The following is a 19809-nucleotide window of genomic DNA, read 5'->3' as shown; positions in this document are numbered from 1 at the left end:
CTGAGAAAAGACAGTAAATTTGAATGGACTGACGATTGTCAGAAATCTTTTGAAAAACTAAAACAAATCTTGACCTCTGAACCACTATTGAAAATGTTCAACCCTAATCATGAATTGATCTTGGAAACAGACGCCAGCAAAATTGGTGTTGGTGCTGTTTTAAAACAAATGGATGAGAACAAAATTTCATATCCGATTGGATATTTCTCTAAAAAGTTGACATCATATCAACAAAACTATCCAGCAACTCATCTCGAGTGCTTGGCTGTCATTGAGGCCATAAAATTTTGGCATCACTATCTTTATGCTAAAAAGTTCACGGTGATTACCGATCATGCTGCTCTGAAGTCAATCAGAAAATTGAAAAAGCCAAATTGTCGCTTGTTTACATGGGCTTTGTTCATGGATCAATATGATTTCGAAGTTAAATATCGACCTGGAGTGGAAAATGTACAGGCCGATTATTTATCTAGAGATCCAATTGAAAAGGGGAAATCGAATGTCCTATTCGATTAGTTAATTTCATTAGCCTTAATGAAATGAAAACTGAGCAAGATAAAAGTAAATTAAAAATTTCACGATTAGTGAATAAGGATGGACTTGCTATTAAGATTGATAAAAATGGAATTGAAAAAGTCATTGTACCCGACAGTCTAAGGTCGAAATTAATGCAAAATGTTCATGATCAATTTGGTCACATTGGTGTTAGCAAAATGTTAACAATTTTGGGTTGGCTTTATACATGGCCAAAAATGACTGAAAATGTCATTGACTTTGCTGCTAGCTGTACTCCTTGTCTTCAAGGGAAAACAAGGAGAATTAAAAAGGTTGGTGAAATGGGACAATTTGGTCCAGCTGGGTCACCATTTGAAATTGTGTCGATTGATACAATCTGTGGATTAGATGGATACAAGTGTAAGAAGAGATACTTACACTTGGCTGTGGACCATTTCACACGATTTGTGTGGACTTTAGGTTCAAATAAACAAACTGCTTCGGAATTTATCAAGCTTATTGATAAAATAATGCAATTAGGGAAACCTAAATTAATCCTTGCTGATCAATATACAGCAATCACTTCAAATGCTTTCATTAATCATTTAACCAATCTACAGATTGAGTTAAAATTTATCCCAAAATCAGCTCCAGAATGTAATGGTTTATGCGAACGAGTGGCTAACACTATTGTCGATAAAATCAGAATTAAAATGATTAGCAGTAACTATCGTTACGGCTGGATTAAATATTTACAAAGATCTGTTAATGAATACAACGACACACCACATTCAGTGACTGGTTTTACTCCATATTATCTGCTAAATGGTAAACTTCCTCATAATTGTGAAAATGTTCAACTTCCATCAATTGAACAAGCAAGAACTGAAGCTTTTCAAAATTCAACAAATTTTCATCTCAAAAACAAACAACTTTATGATAAAACTCATAGACCTTACCAATTTCAAGACAATGAGCGAGTATTTGTTAAAAATCTTTCAGGTTTTGCTCAAGGTAAATTGGACGCTACTTATTTGGGACCGTTCCGAATTGTAAAGAAAATTGCCAATAACATTTATGAAGTTGCAAGAAATGAAGCACCATTGATATTAGAGCAAATTCATGCGAAACATTTATTACCAGTGAAATCAACATCATCTTATGCTTTGGACTGAAAATGATAGCTCGCGTCACCCAACTATTCATCAGCTACTCATAATTTATATCATAAATTCATCACCTCATGCTATTCCTATTTATTTGTCATGTGGAAAAACTGGAAAAAGATTTGTTCAACCCTTAGGTCGGGGGATGTAATAGTAGCCATCAGTGGATTCAATCATCATTTAGAACTTTTAATGCAATAATACTATGCAATAATACTGTGCAGTATTACTATGCAATAATACTGTGCAATATTACAATGCAATAATACTGTGCAATATTTACTATTTAGTTAATAATCCTAACATTGTCATCGATGCTTCTAAAAATGTTTAATTTATGCTTAAATTATCTTAAACAATTAACCAAAGTCATTTCTAATCAAAATCATATTGTTGACCAAAAAAAAAAGGAAAAAGATTTAGATTTAAACAAGGATAAGGATTCTCATTTTTAATAGTTAATTATTAGCTATCATTGTTTCAAGAATTTAATTGTAATTTTGATTTATAAGTGATTGGTCGACTGATCAAAATCTAATAAAAATTAACCTTAAAACCGCTGGTCAATCTTGGTATCAAGAACTTCATTAGTTTCATTATAAGTTCACATTTAACATACCTTATTATTAATAACGTATACCGTTAATCTCATCTCCTTATCCACCTATCACTTGATCACTTCACCACACAGACCTTTCAATACGAGACTGCTATACCTTTTACATACAATATTATTATAAAAGGCTCTTATTCATTACAATTATTTTATTAATAATTCATTGTTAGTCAGTTAATTGACATAAATCCCGGAAATCATTTGTTTAAGCAAATATTATTCATTATAATCAGAATCATCTTTTATTTCAATACACTTAATACATTTGCCTGTTGACATCAATGCGTTAGTATTGTTAACACCATTAACATTTAACATTTGCTTTTCCCATTTTTTGTATCCATTTTTTAATCATCATCATAATGATTATTAAATGATACTAAATGGTAATTACAATTCACTCACTTTCAAATATTTGTTGTATTTCATATTTAGCTCATCAAACATTTTAATTCAATACGTAACTTTTGTTCCAGCCTTTTTGTTTCAATATAAAGTGTTGACCAATGTTAATGAAAAAAAACTCATTTTTTGGGTCTTGTCATATTGAAACACACATACTTTGGTGGTGTGTTGTTACCTGATTTGGTTGATTGTCTGAGAGTGAAAAATTTCACCTTTTATTGTGAGATTGAAATGATGATTCTTTAGCTAATGATATCAACAAGTTTACATATATCATTGTTTCCTCACTTTCAATTTTAAATAATGATAATAATCATGACAACGTAACAATATTGATGTGAAAAAATGATGATGATAATAATGAAACTTTGGGTTGAGTTGATTTCATGTTTAAACTCTCACAGAGTGACAGTAAAAATATCAATGCAATTTACTTTGGAGCTTGGCAGAGGAAAAGATTCCATTATACATTGAAAATTCTGATAATGATTATAATAATAATCATTATGATTACAATAACAGGAGTGAATAGTGAAACCTCAAATTATTGTTTCTTGTTTATGCTGCGAGTGTTTGGATACTTGAAATTCTGAATAAGACAATACAGATTATACACATTTGCACGGTGATTGAACACACACAAAGTTATACATATTTGTATCACAAATAGTTAGTTATACTAATCATGCAAGCAAGTGTGAAAGATAACTAAGCATATAATTACTGTTACTACCATTGTTGGAATTATAAACAATAATATCATAATAATCATCTGTTATGATGGAAATATGATGCTAATAATCATGATCACTATTTATGCCCAATGATCAGAGACTGCCATCAGAGTTACATGTAACTAATAGTCGAATGGTGAATGTGTCTCCGCGTCTTTCAACCTTTCTTCATATCTGAGGCCAAATGATCTTTATTTCCTCTCTTTTAGATCCAGTTGATGATATTCCTGGTTGCAGTTGTTTTCCTTTCTTTGATTGTGATTGATAAGTTTAGGATTAACCAGAGAACGAAATAATCCCATTTGCTTTGTTTGATTGCTTCAACGTATAGAAATTACAATGTTTTCTTGTTTTTTATTTCATCGTCTTTCTGGTTGCCTTGTTGATGGCACTGAGCCAATAAAAAATTTAAAAGAAATTTAAACAAAAAAAGCAAAACAAAGATAATTAGAAATGGTTTGTTTCAAAATCTTTATAAAATGAAGGTTAATTTACCTCAGTTTTGGTTTTTCATCTCAATTGTTTTGTCCTTTGTCACCATCCTTTTGTTAACCATTTTTTCTTAGTACCTTTCAAGTCTTTTGTTTCATTCTGGATAAAATTCACTGACACAAGTTAGACAATTACATATCGGACTAATCAGTCATTAATTCACATGTGGATAAAAACCAGAACCAGATTTCAACAATTTATTTCAACAACAACAAACTTTCGTTCTGCGTTTTAAGCGCCATCTCTTGATTACAAAACCATTGACACTTTAAATTATTAAATTAATCAAACGGAAAAAGAAGTAATTTTGTAATCAAGAGATGGCGTTAAATTTACATAGAAAATACAAAAATTGTAAAAAACAAATTGAATTTGAACTTAAAATGCAATCCAAGTCAAGTTTTGAAGTAAATTGTGAGTTTTTTTACTGAAAACCATCGATATTTTTTCTGTATTAATAGCAAACACTTTTATTAAGTTGATTTCTGCCTTGAAGATCATCGGTTGGAACCAAATTAAATGTTGGACTTTGTTAAATTGATGCTGATTATACTAATTTGTTGGTTCTTTATTTTGCATGAGATTTTGATCTGAAATTTCTTATTTTCAATTTTCTTTATTCCTTATTCTTGTCCTTCATAACCGCAATCGGCTAAATGATCACGTTTATGTTCAATAATAATAGGTTACCTTGTTTTTTCATCTTGATTCGTCATTTTTTGTTGTACTTCAACTTATACCTTGTTACACGATGAATGGTATCCTCTTTATAAGTCGTTAAGCTTGTTGCCTGTTTAATAAAATGTATTGCTATACATTTCAATTTGACTGTAACACTGACTGTTATAAGGTTATTACATTGTACACCAAACATTGTGACATTTAGCCGGTGTGACAAGCCGGAATCAACAAACACTGACATGATGTACTCCAAATGGGAGCGGCAAAAAATGTTAACATTATTGTGAGATGTTGATTGAAAAGTGTTAATCCAGACTTGAACAGGTCGGCAAATATTGGTCACATTTTCAATGAAAATTTCAATTTCACCAGTTTCATATTGTTGCTTGTTAAGCCTTTGATTGATAAGTTTCATTTCATTTGGAGCAAGAACTGTTGAATTGACTGTAACAAAATAAAAGTCTAACAAAAGGTGTAGTTCAGATCCGATTGAACAATTTGAATATTCTTGTCTAACGCCAGTCATCTTATTAAACGATTGTTTCTTTTTTGACGATAATTCAATAAATGCTCAGTCATTCAATAAACAATCTCCTGGAAAATTTACCATCAACAATTGTGAATAGAATAATTGATCCCAGATTGTGGACTTTGGTAAAGTAGTCCATTTTATTCCTTAATCTTGACAATCCTCGAATTGATTGAGAGGTCAATCATTTAAATTCTGACTCGACATAATTTTCATTTTTTGCTCCGAAATTCCTTACAATGAAAGCTTTCGTAGGATTCAATGAGACGCCAGGTTTATTGATTTATCTGCTCAGTCTTCACGATTGTTAAGCTATTACTTTTTCTTCGATTTCTATCAGCAATGTTTCAAAATAAGCCCAAAACTCGACTTGAATCATTTTATGGAAACTTTGATAGAATATTTTGACACTGGATATTTTTCTGACACATTTGTGAATAGATAAACAACTCCACATCCAAGCATGCACCGCCAACAATAGCATTTTATCAACACTGTCAACTTCGACGACTGCAACAAAAATCAGAGGTCATTTTCTGAGAATGCAAAATTTTTTAGATCGGTTAATGCTGGTTAATGCGGACATGTTCATGACGTATCCTGGCCAAAAGATATGAATATTTCCAGTCTCTAGGTCACTCACAGGCCGAGTAATAGACTTTGAACATTGTAAAATGAGTGGACCTGGACCAACAGCTCGAATCGTTGGTGGATCTCAATCCTCATTGTCTGAAGAGCCATGGATGATGCCAACTCGACGAATCTATGACCTATCCAATAAAAACAGAAATCAATGAAAATTATTGCTTTAACCATAACCACGTTCGAAACGTGCTGGATTTTGGATTTTGTTGATTTCCGTAAATGATCTGCAACGCATACCAATGCGTTACAGGAATGAAGCAAATTTTGTTAAACTTTTAAAACCAAATATAATTACAATTTGAAAATAAAAAATCTGATGCTTATGAGGCAAATTATCGATTTTCATGTTTAATTACTAATAAAAAATTTCAGTTTTCAAGACAAAGTAACCAAAATCATCTTTCGGTTTCGGTTTTGCTCTACTTGGTCTCTTTTTCAGACGTTTTTGATCCGGTCAAAAGAGTATCTTCAATGTCTACCAATGATCCATCAATAGTTGCATCTTCGGCATTTTAAATCTCAACAGTGGAGCCCGATTGTTAGGCTGATTGATGAATAGATCGATTTCTATAAATGACTAAAAATAAGAACAAATCTCGACTTAAATTATTATTATGGAGACTTTGATAAAATATTTTGACACTGGATATTTTTCTGACACATTTGTGAGTCGATGAAAACATTGAAAGACAGTACAAGCAAAATTTTATCATCATTGTGCGAAAAGAAGTAAAAAAAGTAAGATATCTTTCTCATTGAATGACAATTTGGTTAACATCTAAATTGAGGAAATTTCAATCAAAAGCTTAAATTACAATGTTGTTAGGAATGATTTACAAAGGAAATATAATTGGTGAAATACACAGTATTATAAAATATTAAATCACATTAAATCTAGCCAAGCATTTCTTTTGGATTTTGGTTTACACTTTAGTTTGGTTTTGTTGTCTTGAACCAAACTAATTAGTATTTTTAAACTGGTGAAAGCAACAGATTGTTGCTTACAATCAGCAGGATAAGGCAAGTGAAAGACGAGAAAATAAAATGAAAAGAAGGAAATGAACATGATATTTATGCTATAAATAATAAATTTAAATGTGAGTTGTATAGTCATGAATATTTATATCGCTCTCTAATGGTGACGAGAAAGGTTGCGATGTTAATGGTGATGATATTGGTCATGAGGATGGTGATGATGGCGGTGGTGACGATGAAAGTTACATGTAAGATGATATGTTGTGTGTGTGCAGTTGTACAATGAGATGTGTGGATATTAAAGCTTGGATAATCCATCGAGAACAGTAAATATTCTGATTATATTGTCTACACCAATGAGATATCCATCTTCATGATTGCCAATCATCCAGTCTTTTGAATGAGTAATGGTCAAATTTTTGGGAATCGGATGAGTCTTGGCAAAATCAATCATCCAGACATCAGCTTTATTCAAGTCATGAACAAACAAAAGTGAACTTCCAATGATCTTTACAAATGTGTCAGTCACAGTTAACGCATCATCAGTTCCACGAGTTTCAATTGATTCCATTTTTATGACATTGGTGAAGAGTGGAGAGAAAAAAATGAGAGAAAAGGAAAAATAAAAAATAAATATTAGATACTATTTGTTTGATTGCCAGTAACTAGCAAATAGACGTAAAAAATAGTATTAAATTTACCTCATGAGTTAGGAAAAATGGTGAATTTACAAGAGTTTGCCTTAAATTTTTCAGCCTTTCCAAATATTTTACCTGAAAAGAAGAGAAAAAAAAGATGAAAAATAAATATTAAACATATGATTAAATATAGATTTGAATAGTTGAGTACAATAACAAACAACAACAAAAGAGGAACAATTGATTTATCAATATTTTTCAAATTATTATCATCGAGACGGAAGTCTATTGACGTAAAAGTCAACCGGATATCCCTAAATATAATTAATGTACTAAAACATCATCAACTTGTCGTTAATTGACTTTAATTAAAAGTGCAAAATTAAGCCTTTTGTGTAAGGCAACCAGAAAAATTGAAATAACAGTTGCAATCCATTGGAAAAACATTAAAAGTTTCGTAAATTAAACATTGAATTACGGCAGCAATCAAGATACAAACATGAGTTTGAAAACAATAAAGATTAATCATTTTAAAATGATTAACCTCTCAATGTTTCCATTAATTGTATCAGCAAATGAACTACTTGTAGTCAAATGAATAGCGTCTTTGTGAATATTTTGAGAGGCAAAATAGATAAGAGTTAACCATGATTAGATAAAGTAAATTGCTCAGAATAATACATTCTGGTATTACATGTGAACAGTTCATTAAATGTTGATATTAAAACATTATTTCATTTTTATATGAATAAAAATGTCGATTTGATCATGTTATTGTTAACCATAACTAAAGAAAGGTAAAGTTTAAAAATAGATTTGATTAAATTCCCGTTTTCTTGTTATCCTTGTTCTGTCTAAATCACGATTAACGTTTTGATGATCATTTTCAAATAATACAACCATAAGGTTTTGCCTTTAATTGGTTGACAAGTTGATCAAGACCTTCAATTAACTATTTGAGTTGATCAATTTTTATCATCTCCTCATTTCAATGGTAATTTCATAGTCATCTTCACCATTTATTTAATCATCATAAAATTGATATTAAAAAACCATCTTTTTGACCTTCTTAGTGCACAATTTATCGATGATTATGGTGAAGACGACACCAGAGAGCTTTGAAAATTACTTCACAGTAAATCTGGTGAATCTGGTGAATCTGGTAAATTTGGTAAACAAACTGTTTCCATCATTATTTATCATCATTCCTTGATTATATTGATCAGCTTTTTACGTCTTTCCAGTGTGACGATTGAAATGCCTTGAATTAGATTAAATTAATCTAAATTGATAGTTGATGGTCTAGACAATCTAGCTTTGAAAGCTCTCCAATTTCATTGTCCATTGATGTCAATGTGTGTTAAAATGACACATTCAATCCTTAATCCAGGATAAAAAAAGACTAGAAATATAAAACAAGAAAAGTGCCATTAACAGTCACTAAACCATGAATTATTTATAACCAACATATCAACAGTTAATTTTAAAAATAAAATGTTTAAATATATCCAACATTAAAAATACATTAAACCTTTTCTCATTGGGGCAACCCTTTTATTCAACTTTCTGTGTGACGATAAAATAAAAAACGGTTAACAGAGGAAGATATTAAATTATAATCATGAAGAAAATATTACCGACTGATTGGATAGTAACAGAGAATAGATTGGAAAGCTTATTGAAAAATATCAACATCAATCAAATAGGATAAACACCAGGCAAAAATCGAAAGGTAAGATTCTCATGGTTATGATAATAGCCTTACAACTGATTGTATTGATTATGAAATTTATAGTGATTTATTTTGAAACCATCAAAAAAAGAAGCCAAAAATAAATCAGCCTTTGATTATAAGTCGGTATTACACTGAGGTAATTTCATTTAACTCGGGCAATGTAAGTATAAATGTTTCAAGAGTAGCCTTGATAAATATTACGAGCAACATAATAACACTAATGACAGCGATTGTTGAGCTAATAAGATGCACAACAAAAATGTTTCATTAAAACAAATCGAAGTGAAATTGATTGTATAATTTGATAGTAATGGGTAAACATGTTTAAACATGTGTAAACAATATCGCAAATGACCAAGATCTAATGTCCAAAATGGCTTCACTTGGATATGTTAAGGATTTGCCATTAAAGTTATCCTATGCTAGGTTAAGACAAAAGTCCCAAATTTATCTCTAGGCAATCATAATGACTAGACTCTATATCAGAATTTCACAGAACTGAAAATGAAATAGTTTGATCTCAAGTGATTTTCAAAACCATGAAATTCAAAAAATGAGCGATGTCGATGTGAGCTAATAAGATGCACGACAAAAATGTTTCATTGAAACAAATTGAAGTGAAATTGATTGTATGATTTGATAGCAATGGATAAACACGTTTATCGCAAATGACCAAGATGTCCAGAATAGCTTCACTTGGTTATGTTAATCATTTGCCATTAAAGTTATACAACCAATGGACTTTCTCGTTTCTTGACTTGATTTCTTGGACAATTGAGAATCTGGTATCACAATGAGACAACAAATTGGTGGTCTGACTATGGACATGATGGGAAAGGGACACTGGCATGGGGAGAGAAAGGGTTACAAAGTAAAACTTGTTTAGATTAGCAAGATAAATAGACACGAATATGTTAACTAAAGTTAAATGGTTGAGGAAAAAGTGCCTTTTGCTGTATAATAAAGTATCACAGTTGATTGTAAACGATGAACAAAAGAAAGCTTCAATTGTTCCTTGAATGTCTTTTGTCAGAATTAATTATGAGTGAAAAAGAAAAGTGAAAGCTACATCTTCTCATCATACGATTCCATTCTTAAATGTCAAAGGGTTAATAAGAGGGAGGCTTGAAAGAGGCAAGAAAAAATGAAGGAGAGAATGAAAGAGAATAGCTAATCATCATTTCCCACCCCATCTACAGGTTTTCCAAGGTTTTACCGCCAAAGAACACCTCAACATGTTTTCTCATGAAGTCAATGAATGGTAACTTGAGTCCATCTTCGATATACATTCATCCATCTAAATATAACAAAACAAATGTATTACAATGTAATAAATATAGATTTTGCGCTTTCATTGTTAGTCAATGGTTAAGTCAATCTGTTGATTAGGAGTAGAAACTCAATTTTTAAACAATGGAATCAATGTTAATGTGAAAAGTTGAGGCTGAGGTGATACATTGGTTACAAGCTACAGGTATAATGGGTAAGGTTTGAAGTATTTTTTTGTCACAGAATGTAGAAGACAAAAAAATGTGAATCAAGTTCAGTTGGATAAGGAATGAAAAAATAACCCTGATAGTCAATTGAGGAATAGAGAAGAGATAAATAGCATAACTACATGAAAAATATCTTTCGAGTCTCTCAACAAAAGAAACAAGTCATAATAATGATAATATAAGTTAATATTAAGACAGACATTATCAAGTTTACAATCTTTCCCCATTAAACTAGCATAGAAGTTCAGGAGCAGAAAAAAATAGCTTGTCTTTATATCACTATCATCATGATTTTTCTCTCACATTCATTCTCTCTTTCATTCCCAGAGTCGCATGTTGGCCTCAGGGCGATAGGACTGAGTGAGTGGGAGAAAGAAAGAGAGAGAGAGAGAAAGTGAAAGAGATATCAAATCATCTGGTAAAAAATACGACAAGAGTAAAAAGTGTTTGAAGGACTAAAGAGGAGCTGTATGTTGTTTCCACCATATACATTTAGATTGATAAAATCCTCCATAATAAATTAAACTGTGACCAGAAGCAATCCGATAATTTATTTTCTCCTTCGTTCTCTCTCTTTGATCCACGTCATAATTTGACAGAGATTAGCGTCTCAATGACCTTGAATTGTAATAAGGCTCAATTTCAAAGAACAAAATGGTCTAATAGAACAAAATTAATATAATTTGGGTCATTCTGTAGCACCAGTTGCTTTAAAATAGCCATAGTTTCTCCTTTTGAAGTCTTTCCATTGGGTTTATTTGCTCTTGCGATTATCATATCAGCATTGAATGGTTTTCTTTATAATCATCTACAATGAACACTATCACCATCTATTCACTTGTCAATGTGTATTGTAAATCAACAAGCATGATAACGAAGTAATTAATCAACTTACGATGATACTGTGCCTGTTTTCAGTAAATTTTTGAATGGCCTTGATTATATCTGTATCGCTTTTTGTTGTTTTAAAGTCTCGACTTGTGGTTCCATCACAAAATTTGATTCCATCTATGCGAAATCCTAAAGTAGCTGTTGAACTAATTGTTTCCCTCCAAACCATGTAACGCGGTTTAGTTACAGCTTTTAATCGTCTCTCCTCTTCATTTGGTTCAGCAGGATCAACAGCAATCATCTTTTCAAACATATCTTTTCTTAATTTAGGTTTCTCTCGAGCTTTGATTAGTTCATCTTCCAGATAGGTTCGCAGTCCAATTTTCATATCCATTACACTAGGACAATCAAACTTGGCGAGTAAATCTTCTAATTCTAAAAATTCTGCTCAAATGAAGTACAAAGAAAAAATCCGTTATTAACATGAAAATTTTAAACTGTCATTGAAGTCACTGAATGTTGAAAGAAATAAAAATATCACCTTCTCCATTTGTAATTGATTTGCCTCGAAATTTGGGCACGAATTCACTTAGAGGATCATTTATTAACTTTTGGAAACATTTCTCTTCTTCACCACAGCTTTTCTTTAATATGGTTCCAACGGTTCCTGATTTAAAATTACCTAATTAAGAGTAATGGAAGACAACAAGAAGGTTAGTTGATTAGATTGATCAAACAAATAAAAAAGAAAGCTTAAAAATGACAAAATGAATCATGATGCATATTAATAGTTGACAGCTCAAGAGTTGAAACATTGTTTTGTAGGAAAATTGTCTGTGTGGGAAAATTTTTACAGCCAATAGCATTAACTGATAACATATACACAGCAATTATAGCTAACTAATCGGTTAAAATAGAGCAATTTTCACAAAAATGGCAAAAAGTAGCAAAATAGTGAAAATAGAGGGAAATGGAGAAGAAATCAGAGAAGACTAAAGATTGCATCTTTTGTATACAGTTGTAAAAAATCATTGAATCATTCTCACCTTGATGACCAGCTAATTGGACCCAAGGATATTTACGTTTTTTGTAAGTTTGTACGAATGGTGACCAGCGAAGTGCATTCCTCACTATCCGCCAGTGATTGAATGACTATTAAGAAAAGTTTCGAAGAGTGTGAAAAGGTTTATTATTAGGCGATCTAAATTGATTTACAGTTTTATAAGCACAGATAAGATGTATGAAGAATGAACAGAAATCGAGAAAAACAAATTCTTTAATTATTGTTGCAATAATTCTTGTTCTCGCAGCAAAACTAAGAATCATCATTTTAGATGTAAAACTTAGTTTTGAGGTATTTGTTTTGTTCATTTTGCTTTTTGATTCACTAATCGGTTAGTTTGATTACATTTTTCAACTCTTTGTCGGTAGATAAAAGATTATCCATTTGGTTCGTGAATTGGCGCATTTCACAAGATTGGAGAGATTGTTTAAGTTATACCAATGAACTTGATTTCTATTAGTTGATTAACTGGAATTTGAGAAACATTGAAAACAAAAAAAATCCAAACGTTACTGTTGCTGTGATAGATAGCGTATCCAAAGTGTAGTTTGACTCAAGACTTGTCTGATATATCATTTATCTTAATCTCGTGTGTTTGCAATGAATATATGGATCAACTTGAAAGGATATTTTTTCGACTGTTTCAATTTTTCACTGAATAAAAAACATTTTTCTTGACGAGTTTCGTTTACTTAGGCAAATCTTACCTGAGATTCATGGTCACCTTCATCGCTGCTGAGCTCGGTGCTACTTCCCTCGGTGTAAACAAGCTCTGCCACGTCAAAAGAACTCTGTAAACTCTTCGAATACTCATCATAACCGAGTGATCTTAGTTTAGGAATTGTTCGAGACACTGACATTAAAATGTAGAGAGCCAAAAATGACAGGAAAAAGAAAGGCAATATAATTTCACCGAGAGAGAAAAACGTAAAGAAAAAAAGCACCAAGAAACAGCAAAGTAAGATGATATCGATGGTGATGATAATGTTGATGGTAGAGAAAAAAAGTAGAAAACTAAACACACATAGAAAATATATTCTTTAAGTTAACAACTATTAACAAAAAAAAGTGAAAATCACAGTTTATCATGAAAATAAAGGACAAAAAACTGACAATCTAACACTAACAGTGAAAAAATCAAACTGATTAGTAAAACCGAGCAAAGAGAACCTACTGTTAAAAAGCAACTGCAGATGGCTCTAGTGATAGTGTTTATCAAAAACAATTTTTGATTACAATGATAATGTAAAATAGTTAAAAATTCATTGTTGATTGAACTTTAACAGTCATAATTATCTGCTATCTATCTGTGATATTAATCAATATGATTTATTGATACTTGTGTAACCTATTTTTTAACCTTTTGACTATAGTTAATTGCCGCTCAATTAATCAATTAATCCAACAGAAACGTACTTTTGACTGGAAATCATTTCATCATAAATTTTCAATCTGTTTGTTTCGATTCTTAATAGCATGTGAGGAAAACAAAGAAACGATTATTGAAGGAAATTGGAAAACAATTTGACAATCTTTTCAAGTAAGATTTATTATTCAGTTTAGGCAGATGATTAACAGTTGCATAATGTGAAAAGACTTGATTTAAAATCATGTGGAAACTTGTTTGATGAAAAAACTACCATTTGGTAATACTATTTGACATCCATAAGCAAGCCAGCTTTCAATAATTTTACATGAGAAACAAATGCAATGTCGAGCCTGGTGTTTTTGATCATAATTGTGAAGTTTGGAGATTTAATTTTGGTGATCTCAACATGATTGTCGATTAATTTTGTTCAATAAATAGTTTTAGCGTTGATCATTGAGTCAAATAAGTCCATCTATCAAGAGAAAGGTGAAAGGTGGGTTTGTAAAGGGTAGGAATGGAGATACATTTTGCAAATTTACATCTAATCTGAATACCTTTGTTTCAACATACACTAAGCACCATAAATAAGTTGTTATTACAAGATGACCCCTTTTTTCACTCACTATTTCAACATGTGACACTGAATTTTTTCCAATCCATACTTACTTGAAATAATGTATTTCTGTTGATATTTTAACGCTATTATAATACTATTTATTGTTGTGATCACACTGATAATTAACATTTGTGGTAAATATAGGATTCCGAAAGTAAGTTGTTTTGATTGACGACATTTATATAGCTATTTAATAGCAAATTTTTCTCACATATTTTTTACTGATTACTTGTTTTTACACTCTCTTTTAACCAAATTATGCATTGGAATAGATATTTTGTTGATTATTTTAATGTAACCATGCCAAAGAACAAGGAATTGACCCCAAGTGAGAGGGCAGATATTTATAATAAAAGAGCCGAAGGAATGACCTTTAAGGAGATCGCTAACAGGTACAACATATCAAGTGAAGGTGTTAGAAAGATTTGTGGACGTTTAGACAAGAGAGGGTCAGCGGAAAACTCACCTAGACCAGGTAGACCAAGGAAGACTACAGATAGAGAAGACAGAGAGATTGTGAAAATGGTTAAAAAGAACCCGAAAATTTCTGCTAAAGAAATTAAAGATAATATAAGTTTACCAATAAGCCTTACAAGAATACGAGAAAGAATCAAAGACGCTGGTCTCGGTTGTTACGTTGCTAGAAAGAAGCCTCTTCTGCGTCAACAAAATATAGAAAAACGCTTGCTCTTTGCGCGTCTTTATTTCGACAATCCTGATTCTTTTTGGCATTCAGTAATTTGGTCTGACGAATCTAAATTCGAGCTTTTTTCTTCTAATCGTCGTGTTCATGTTTACCGTAAAAAAGGCGAAGCGTTCAAACCAGTAAATATCCAACCAACTGTCAAACACGGAGGAGGAAGTGTTATGGTCTGGGGGTGTTTTTCCTATCATGGTATTGGTAAATTAGTCTTCATCGATGAAAGAATGACCGGTGAAACATATGTTGAAATAATTAAAAATAATTTGTCTATTTCTGCTACTATGATGGGAATAGAAAACGACTTTGTCTTTCAACAAGACAATGACCCTAAGCATTCCAGTCGTATTGCTACAAAATATTTCGAAACAAATCAAATTCCTGTGCTTCCTTGGCCACCTCAATCGCCAGACCTCAACCCGATTGAGCACCTATGGGACCATCTTGATCGTCAAATACCACCATCAATGAGGAAAAATAAGCAGATGTTCAAAGAGGCGATTGAAGACCAATGGTCAAAAATTCCATTAGAATTTCTTCAAAATCTAGTCCTAAGTATGCCTAGGCGATTACAAGAAGTACTCAAAGCAAAAGGAGGCCATACTCGTTACTAGTCATTTCTAGTCTCAGAATCTCTCAGTTGAAACAAAAAAAAACAACTTAATTTTGGTGATCTCAATATTCAAAAAAATGTTATTTTTTAAAATTACTACCTTTTGTTATGTTTAATAACATTTAATTTCATTAATTACCTCATTTAGTTGAGGATTTCATATCCAAATTGTTGCCTTAATAAAACATAGTCAAGTTATCAGCGTTTGTCTAACAATTTTGAAAAAGCAACTTATTTATGGTGCTCAGTGTATAATATGCAAGTTACTTATTATGTTAACAGATACTTTGTGAGTTGAGCTGATTTTACATCTCAAGCGAAACTAATTCAACTGAATTTTGGATTTATTTCAAAGGGAAAACATTTCTTGGCTTTATTCGAAAACAAAATTGATGAGACTAGTATAGTACACATGAATATTTGTTTTTTGTTTCTTTTTACTGATTTGATTCTTTTGTTGTTGCAAGGTTTTCATCAAGTTTCACTTTTCGTCAGAGAAGTTCTTTTGAAAGAGAGACTGATTAATGAAAATAGTGATAGAAAGAGGTAAAGAGTTGGAGACAGGGCAGACTTGTAAATTTGTCTTCGGCTAGTGTGAAATGCAATAGCTGCTAAAATTATTGAAATTATAATACAATATCTTGCAAAAAAGAGTAAGATCTCAAGGAAAGAGAAATGAGGATTCATAATATGATTAGAACTACACGATTTTGACGAAAAGTATAGAGTAATAAAGAAAGCAAGGGTGAGGAGTCAGAGTCAGAGAAATAGGGTTTTGAAATGGATTTCAAGAAAGGATGACCAGAAATAGAATGAAGATGCAGGAATTAGATGACAAGGAAGAGAAGAGGTGATTTTTAGTGAACCATTTCAGTAGCTTTGAATTTTCCTTGATTCTGTAATTACAAGAGTTTAATTTGAAAGTTGCATTGCTCCCAGCGGAAAAAGATTATGAGTTGGACTAGTATATGAGTTGACTAAATTTGTAGCCACCATTTGCATGGGGTCGCGAAGAATCTATTCACTTTTCTTTAACATTATTTCCCTTTGCATCTTTGGTTATGGAGCAAGTGTCGCTTCTTCATTACATCTCTTTGTCGATAAGATGATTTTACGTCCTTCTTGATAAATGACTCAGAACCTTTCATCGAGACATCTTTGAATGTTTAGCATCACTGTTTTCCGATTCTTCAAACTCTGGCTTATTCCTTTTCTTCTCGTAAACACAGATTACAGTGCATAAGATTACTACTTCAGCGACAATCCCAAGGAAAGGCCAAAGGGCACCTAATTTATCTTTAACCCGAACATCTACTGTACTGTTGGCTTTGATTCCTCCATTAGCAGCTTCACATATGTATTGGGCACGGTCACCAAATTTAACATCATCCATGATAAGAGTAGATTTTTTAACAATATTCGATCTGCCATCCAATTCTTCATCGAATGTGATATTGAGATTGGTTATTCTTTCTTCGGATCCATTTGAAAACTTTCTAAACCAAGAGAAGTCGATCTCGTCCTCTTTGAAATGTGGTTTCAAAACTACTTCACATATTAAATGTAGATCATCGTTTTCAATTACGTTGAAAGAGTTCATGTCTTTGGTATGTTCGGCGGCTTTAAAATTAGTGAATTCAGGCTTTCCTGTAGCATTAATTTAATCAACGTTAATTGTCTTTCCATCAATAATACACATTGCATAAAATGTGCAACAAACAAGTCTATCTTACCTCTAACCCGAAAAGTCTGGTTTGATGTTTTCCCACTTGGATTTCCAACAGAGCAAACATAATCAGCTTCATCGACAGATTTCCGAGGGTCTTCAATCGTTAAAGTAGTATTATTATTATAAAGCTTGTATCTTTCTTCATTTCCATGAATTCTTATAGATTTTTCAGCATCGATTACTTTATACCTGATAATAAAAGAAGAAATGGAAATTAGTAAAAAAACAACATTGTAATTTAAAAATTATGGTCTCATAAACAAGACTTTCATGAGCTCAGATTTGCAATGAAATGTTTCCATGAAAGAAATATAAATTAGACAAAAATTGCATAAGATTTTCCCTCGAAGTACAATCTATAAATAGATTTGAAGGATAGTTGTAATTTTGATGAAGTTTCAATGATTGGGAATGGATAAAAAAATAGATTGATGTTTAATATCAGTCAGCGAAAAGTTAAATTAAAGCTTGTCGAAATTTAATGACTAACCATTTAATATCAAACCCACTGGACCCAGGAGGTAAACATTCAATTGTGACTGGACCACCTGACTCAAGGTCATATTCTTTACTTCTTTCCATAACCACGAATTCTGAAAGCAAAAATGATATTCAAAAGAGACAATTAGACAGTTAATAATGCAAAAAATAATAAGATATAAAATATATTGAGTGATATTGATCCGATTAGACTTGAGAAAGTGAAAAGGACGCTTTACAAAGTAGATTATTGCAACACCAATGATAAAATTGGAAGCAAACATAACCTTTTTTAGGCTATACCTAGTAGACTAAAGGAAAGTAGGACATTAGTTGTCGAAAGTGAAATGAAATAAAAGAGCTTGAAGAAGGAATGAAACGAGATAATGAATTAAATGTGAAATATATTTTCAACAGGCCTTAGTTTTAAATTTTTAAGCATTCAAATAAACTAAAACAGGTATCAGAATCTTAAATTTGTTTGATCAATATACATGTACATGAAGGAAAAAAAGTAAGGGTAAAATTTGGAATAGAGACAAATATAGATAACTTACCTGCTCCATGGATCAACATTAGAAATGGTAAAATAATAATCATGATTAACAATCTAAGGCGTCTTGGTAAACAACAAAAAAAACCAAGTAAATTTAATGTAAATTGATTTAAAATTAAAAAATTAATCGAAAACAAATTTCTTTGCAAAAAGAATCAAACCCAAGCTGAACATGGAGCAAAAGAACAGACTAACAGAGTTACTGCCATCTCTTGTTTACTGCTGCCAACTGTTTTCTACATTTACCTTTACATTCAATTCAGTGCTGAATAATTTTCATGTAATTCCGATAGCAGCTGATATGAGTTCAAAAAAGGTGTCTTTATTAACAATAAATGAATCATCTCTAAACTACTTCGTCTAATGCCTTCCATTACGATTAGTTTATTTCAAAAATTGGGTAAAATCCTTGCCATCTAATTGAACGGTTAACAATTGATGAATCAATCAATATAAGATTCTGAGCTGAGAGAATGAGTTTCTTGCCATGAAAACTAATTTATGTAAAAAAACAGATTTATAAAGCTGAAAATTACTAAATGATATTGAAGTTGGTTCTGGTTTTGAAGTCAAAGGCTGAAATATTTACTTGGGATTCGTTTAAATTGAGATTAAATATGGATTTTGATTCTAGTCTGTTCCAAATAGTCATTAATCTTTCATGAATTTAAACATGGCTAATCATATGTATTAGATCAATACTTTAGTTGATAAAGCCTCTCCTTGATGGTACAAAATGTAATGTGAATTGAATGAAATAATTGTCACAGTTGAATCATTAATGTTAAATGTGTGATTTACTTTGCTCATTTGACAACTTTTACATTTAACTCTTTGATTATAATTGTATAATATGTTTCTTTGTTTCCTTCATTAATGTTAATGGATTTACAAAAATCAGTTTACAATTGTTTTGATTGTGATTTGCAAAAACACAACTTAATTTGTATGTATATTTTTCAACGAGTAAATAGCTTTGTTAGTTTTTTCATTTGTTAATAACAATTGTTATGATATTTGAATGAGTAACAAAAAAAACGAGAGGAAAAGAGAGCAAAATTGATTAAAATCAACAATTAATTTTAACATTTAATCAAGATGATTAACGATTAAGATATGCATGAAGCTAGAATAGCTTATTTTTGTTTCCAGTTAACCTCATTTATGTATAATATTTAGGGTTAATATATTGGTAATACAAAAATTAACAAACACTGTTAGTTAATCTGGTTTAATGTGTGATTC

At 31.3% G+C, this 19809-nt stretch overlaps 2 protein-coding genes and 1 long non-coding RNA gene across 4 annotated transcripts; all 3 read right to left on the bottom strand.

Annotated features, from left to right (window-relative positions):
- Nucleotides 1–3055: 3055 nt before the first annotated feature.
- On the bottom strand, nt 3056–4221 carry LOC149093385 (uncharacterized). Its single transcript, XR_016199498.1, has 2 exons — nt 3912–4221; nt 3056–3807 (listed from the first exon to the last, which is right to left on the bottom strand). It is a non-coding gene; the product is annotated as an uncharacterized LOC149093385 (long non-coding RNA).
- Nucleotides 4222–6357: 2136 nt separating this feature from the next.
- IP3K2 (Inositol 1,4,5-triphosphate kinase 2) lies at nt 6358–13635 on the bottom strand. Of its 2 annotated transcripts, XM_015926456.3 has the most exons (7): nt 13209–13635; nt 12847–12969; nt 12485–12590; nt 11980–12120; nt 11503–11882; nt 7440–7511; nt 6358–7246 (listed from the first exon to the last, which is right to left on the bottom strand). In XM_015926456.3, exons 2-7 carry the CDS (start codon nt 12904–12906, stop codon nt 7037–7039), a joined length of 969 nt encoding a protein of 322 aa, XP_015781942.1. In that variant the 5' UTR covers nt 12907–12969; nt 13209–13635; the 3' UTR covers nt 6358–7036. The 2 variants fall into 2 exon arrangements, with proteins under 2 accessions (XP_015781942.1, XP_015781941.1); XM_015926455.3 differs by lacking the exon at nt 12847–12969 and having other exon boundaries at nt 6446–7246.
- A 2507-nt stretch (nt 13636–16142) lies between these two features.
- LOC107359870 (basigin) lies at nt 16143–18733 on the bottom strand. Its single transcript, XM_015926458.3, has 4 exons — nt 18566–18733; nt 18019–18121; nt 17533–17717; nt 16143–17446 (listed from the first exon to the last, which is right to left on the bottom strand). The coding sequence occupies exons 1-4, from the start codon at nt 18606–18608 to the stop codon at nt 16944–16946; spliced, it is 834 nt and encodes a 277-aa protein (XP_015781944.2). The 5' UTR covers nt 18609–18733; the 3' UTR covers nt 16143–16943.
- Nucleotides 18734–19809: the final 1076 nt, after the last annotated feature.

The sequence above is a fragment of the Tetranychus urticae genome, chromosome 3 (assembly GCF_039701765.1).
Source record: "Tetranychus urticae isolate SD_2017Ah chromosome 3, NJAU_TeUrti_SD_1.0, whole genome shotgun sequence".
In the NCBI taxonomy this organism is placed as follows: domain Eukaryota; kingdom Metazoa; phylum Arthropoda; class Arachnida; order Trombidiformes; family Tetranychidae; genus Tetranychus; species Tetranychus urticae.
The sequence above is the reverse complement of the archived record's forward strand: the minus strand, read 5'-3'. Positions and strand labels throughout refer to the sequence as shown.

Coding starts and splice junctions, on each gene's coding strand:
- IP3K2 (XM_015926455.3), bottom strand. CDS start 13,361: ATGTCAGTGTCTCGAACAATTCCTAAACTAAGATCACTCGGTTATGAT. Junction 7,512..11,502: donor AAAACAGGCACAGTATCATC/GTAAGTTGATTA, acceptor TCTTCTTTTCAG/GTAAAATATTTGGAAAGGCT. Junction 7,247..7,439: donor CATTTTTCCTAACTCATGAG/GTAAATTTAATA, acceptor ACATTTGTAAAG/ATCATTGGAAGTTCACTTTT.
- LOC107359870 (XM_015926458.3), bottom strand. CDS start 18,608: ATGATTATTATTTTACCATTTCTAATGTTGATCCATGGAGCAG. Junction 18,122..18,565: donor AATGTTGATCCATGGAGCAG/GTAAGTTATCTA, acceptor TTTTGCTTTCAG/AATTCGTGGTTATGGAAAGA. Junction 17,718..18,018: donor AGTGGGTTTGATATTAAATG/GTTAGTCATTAA, acceptor TTTTATTATCAG/GTATAAAGTAATCGATGCTG.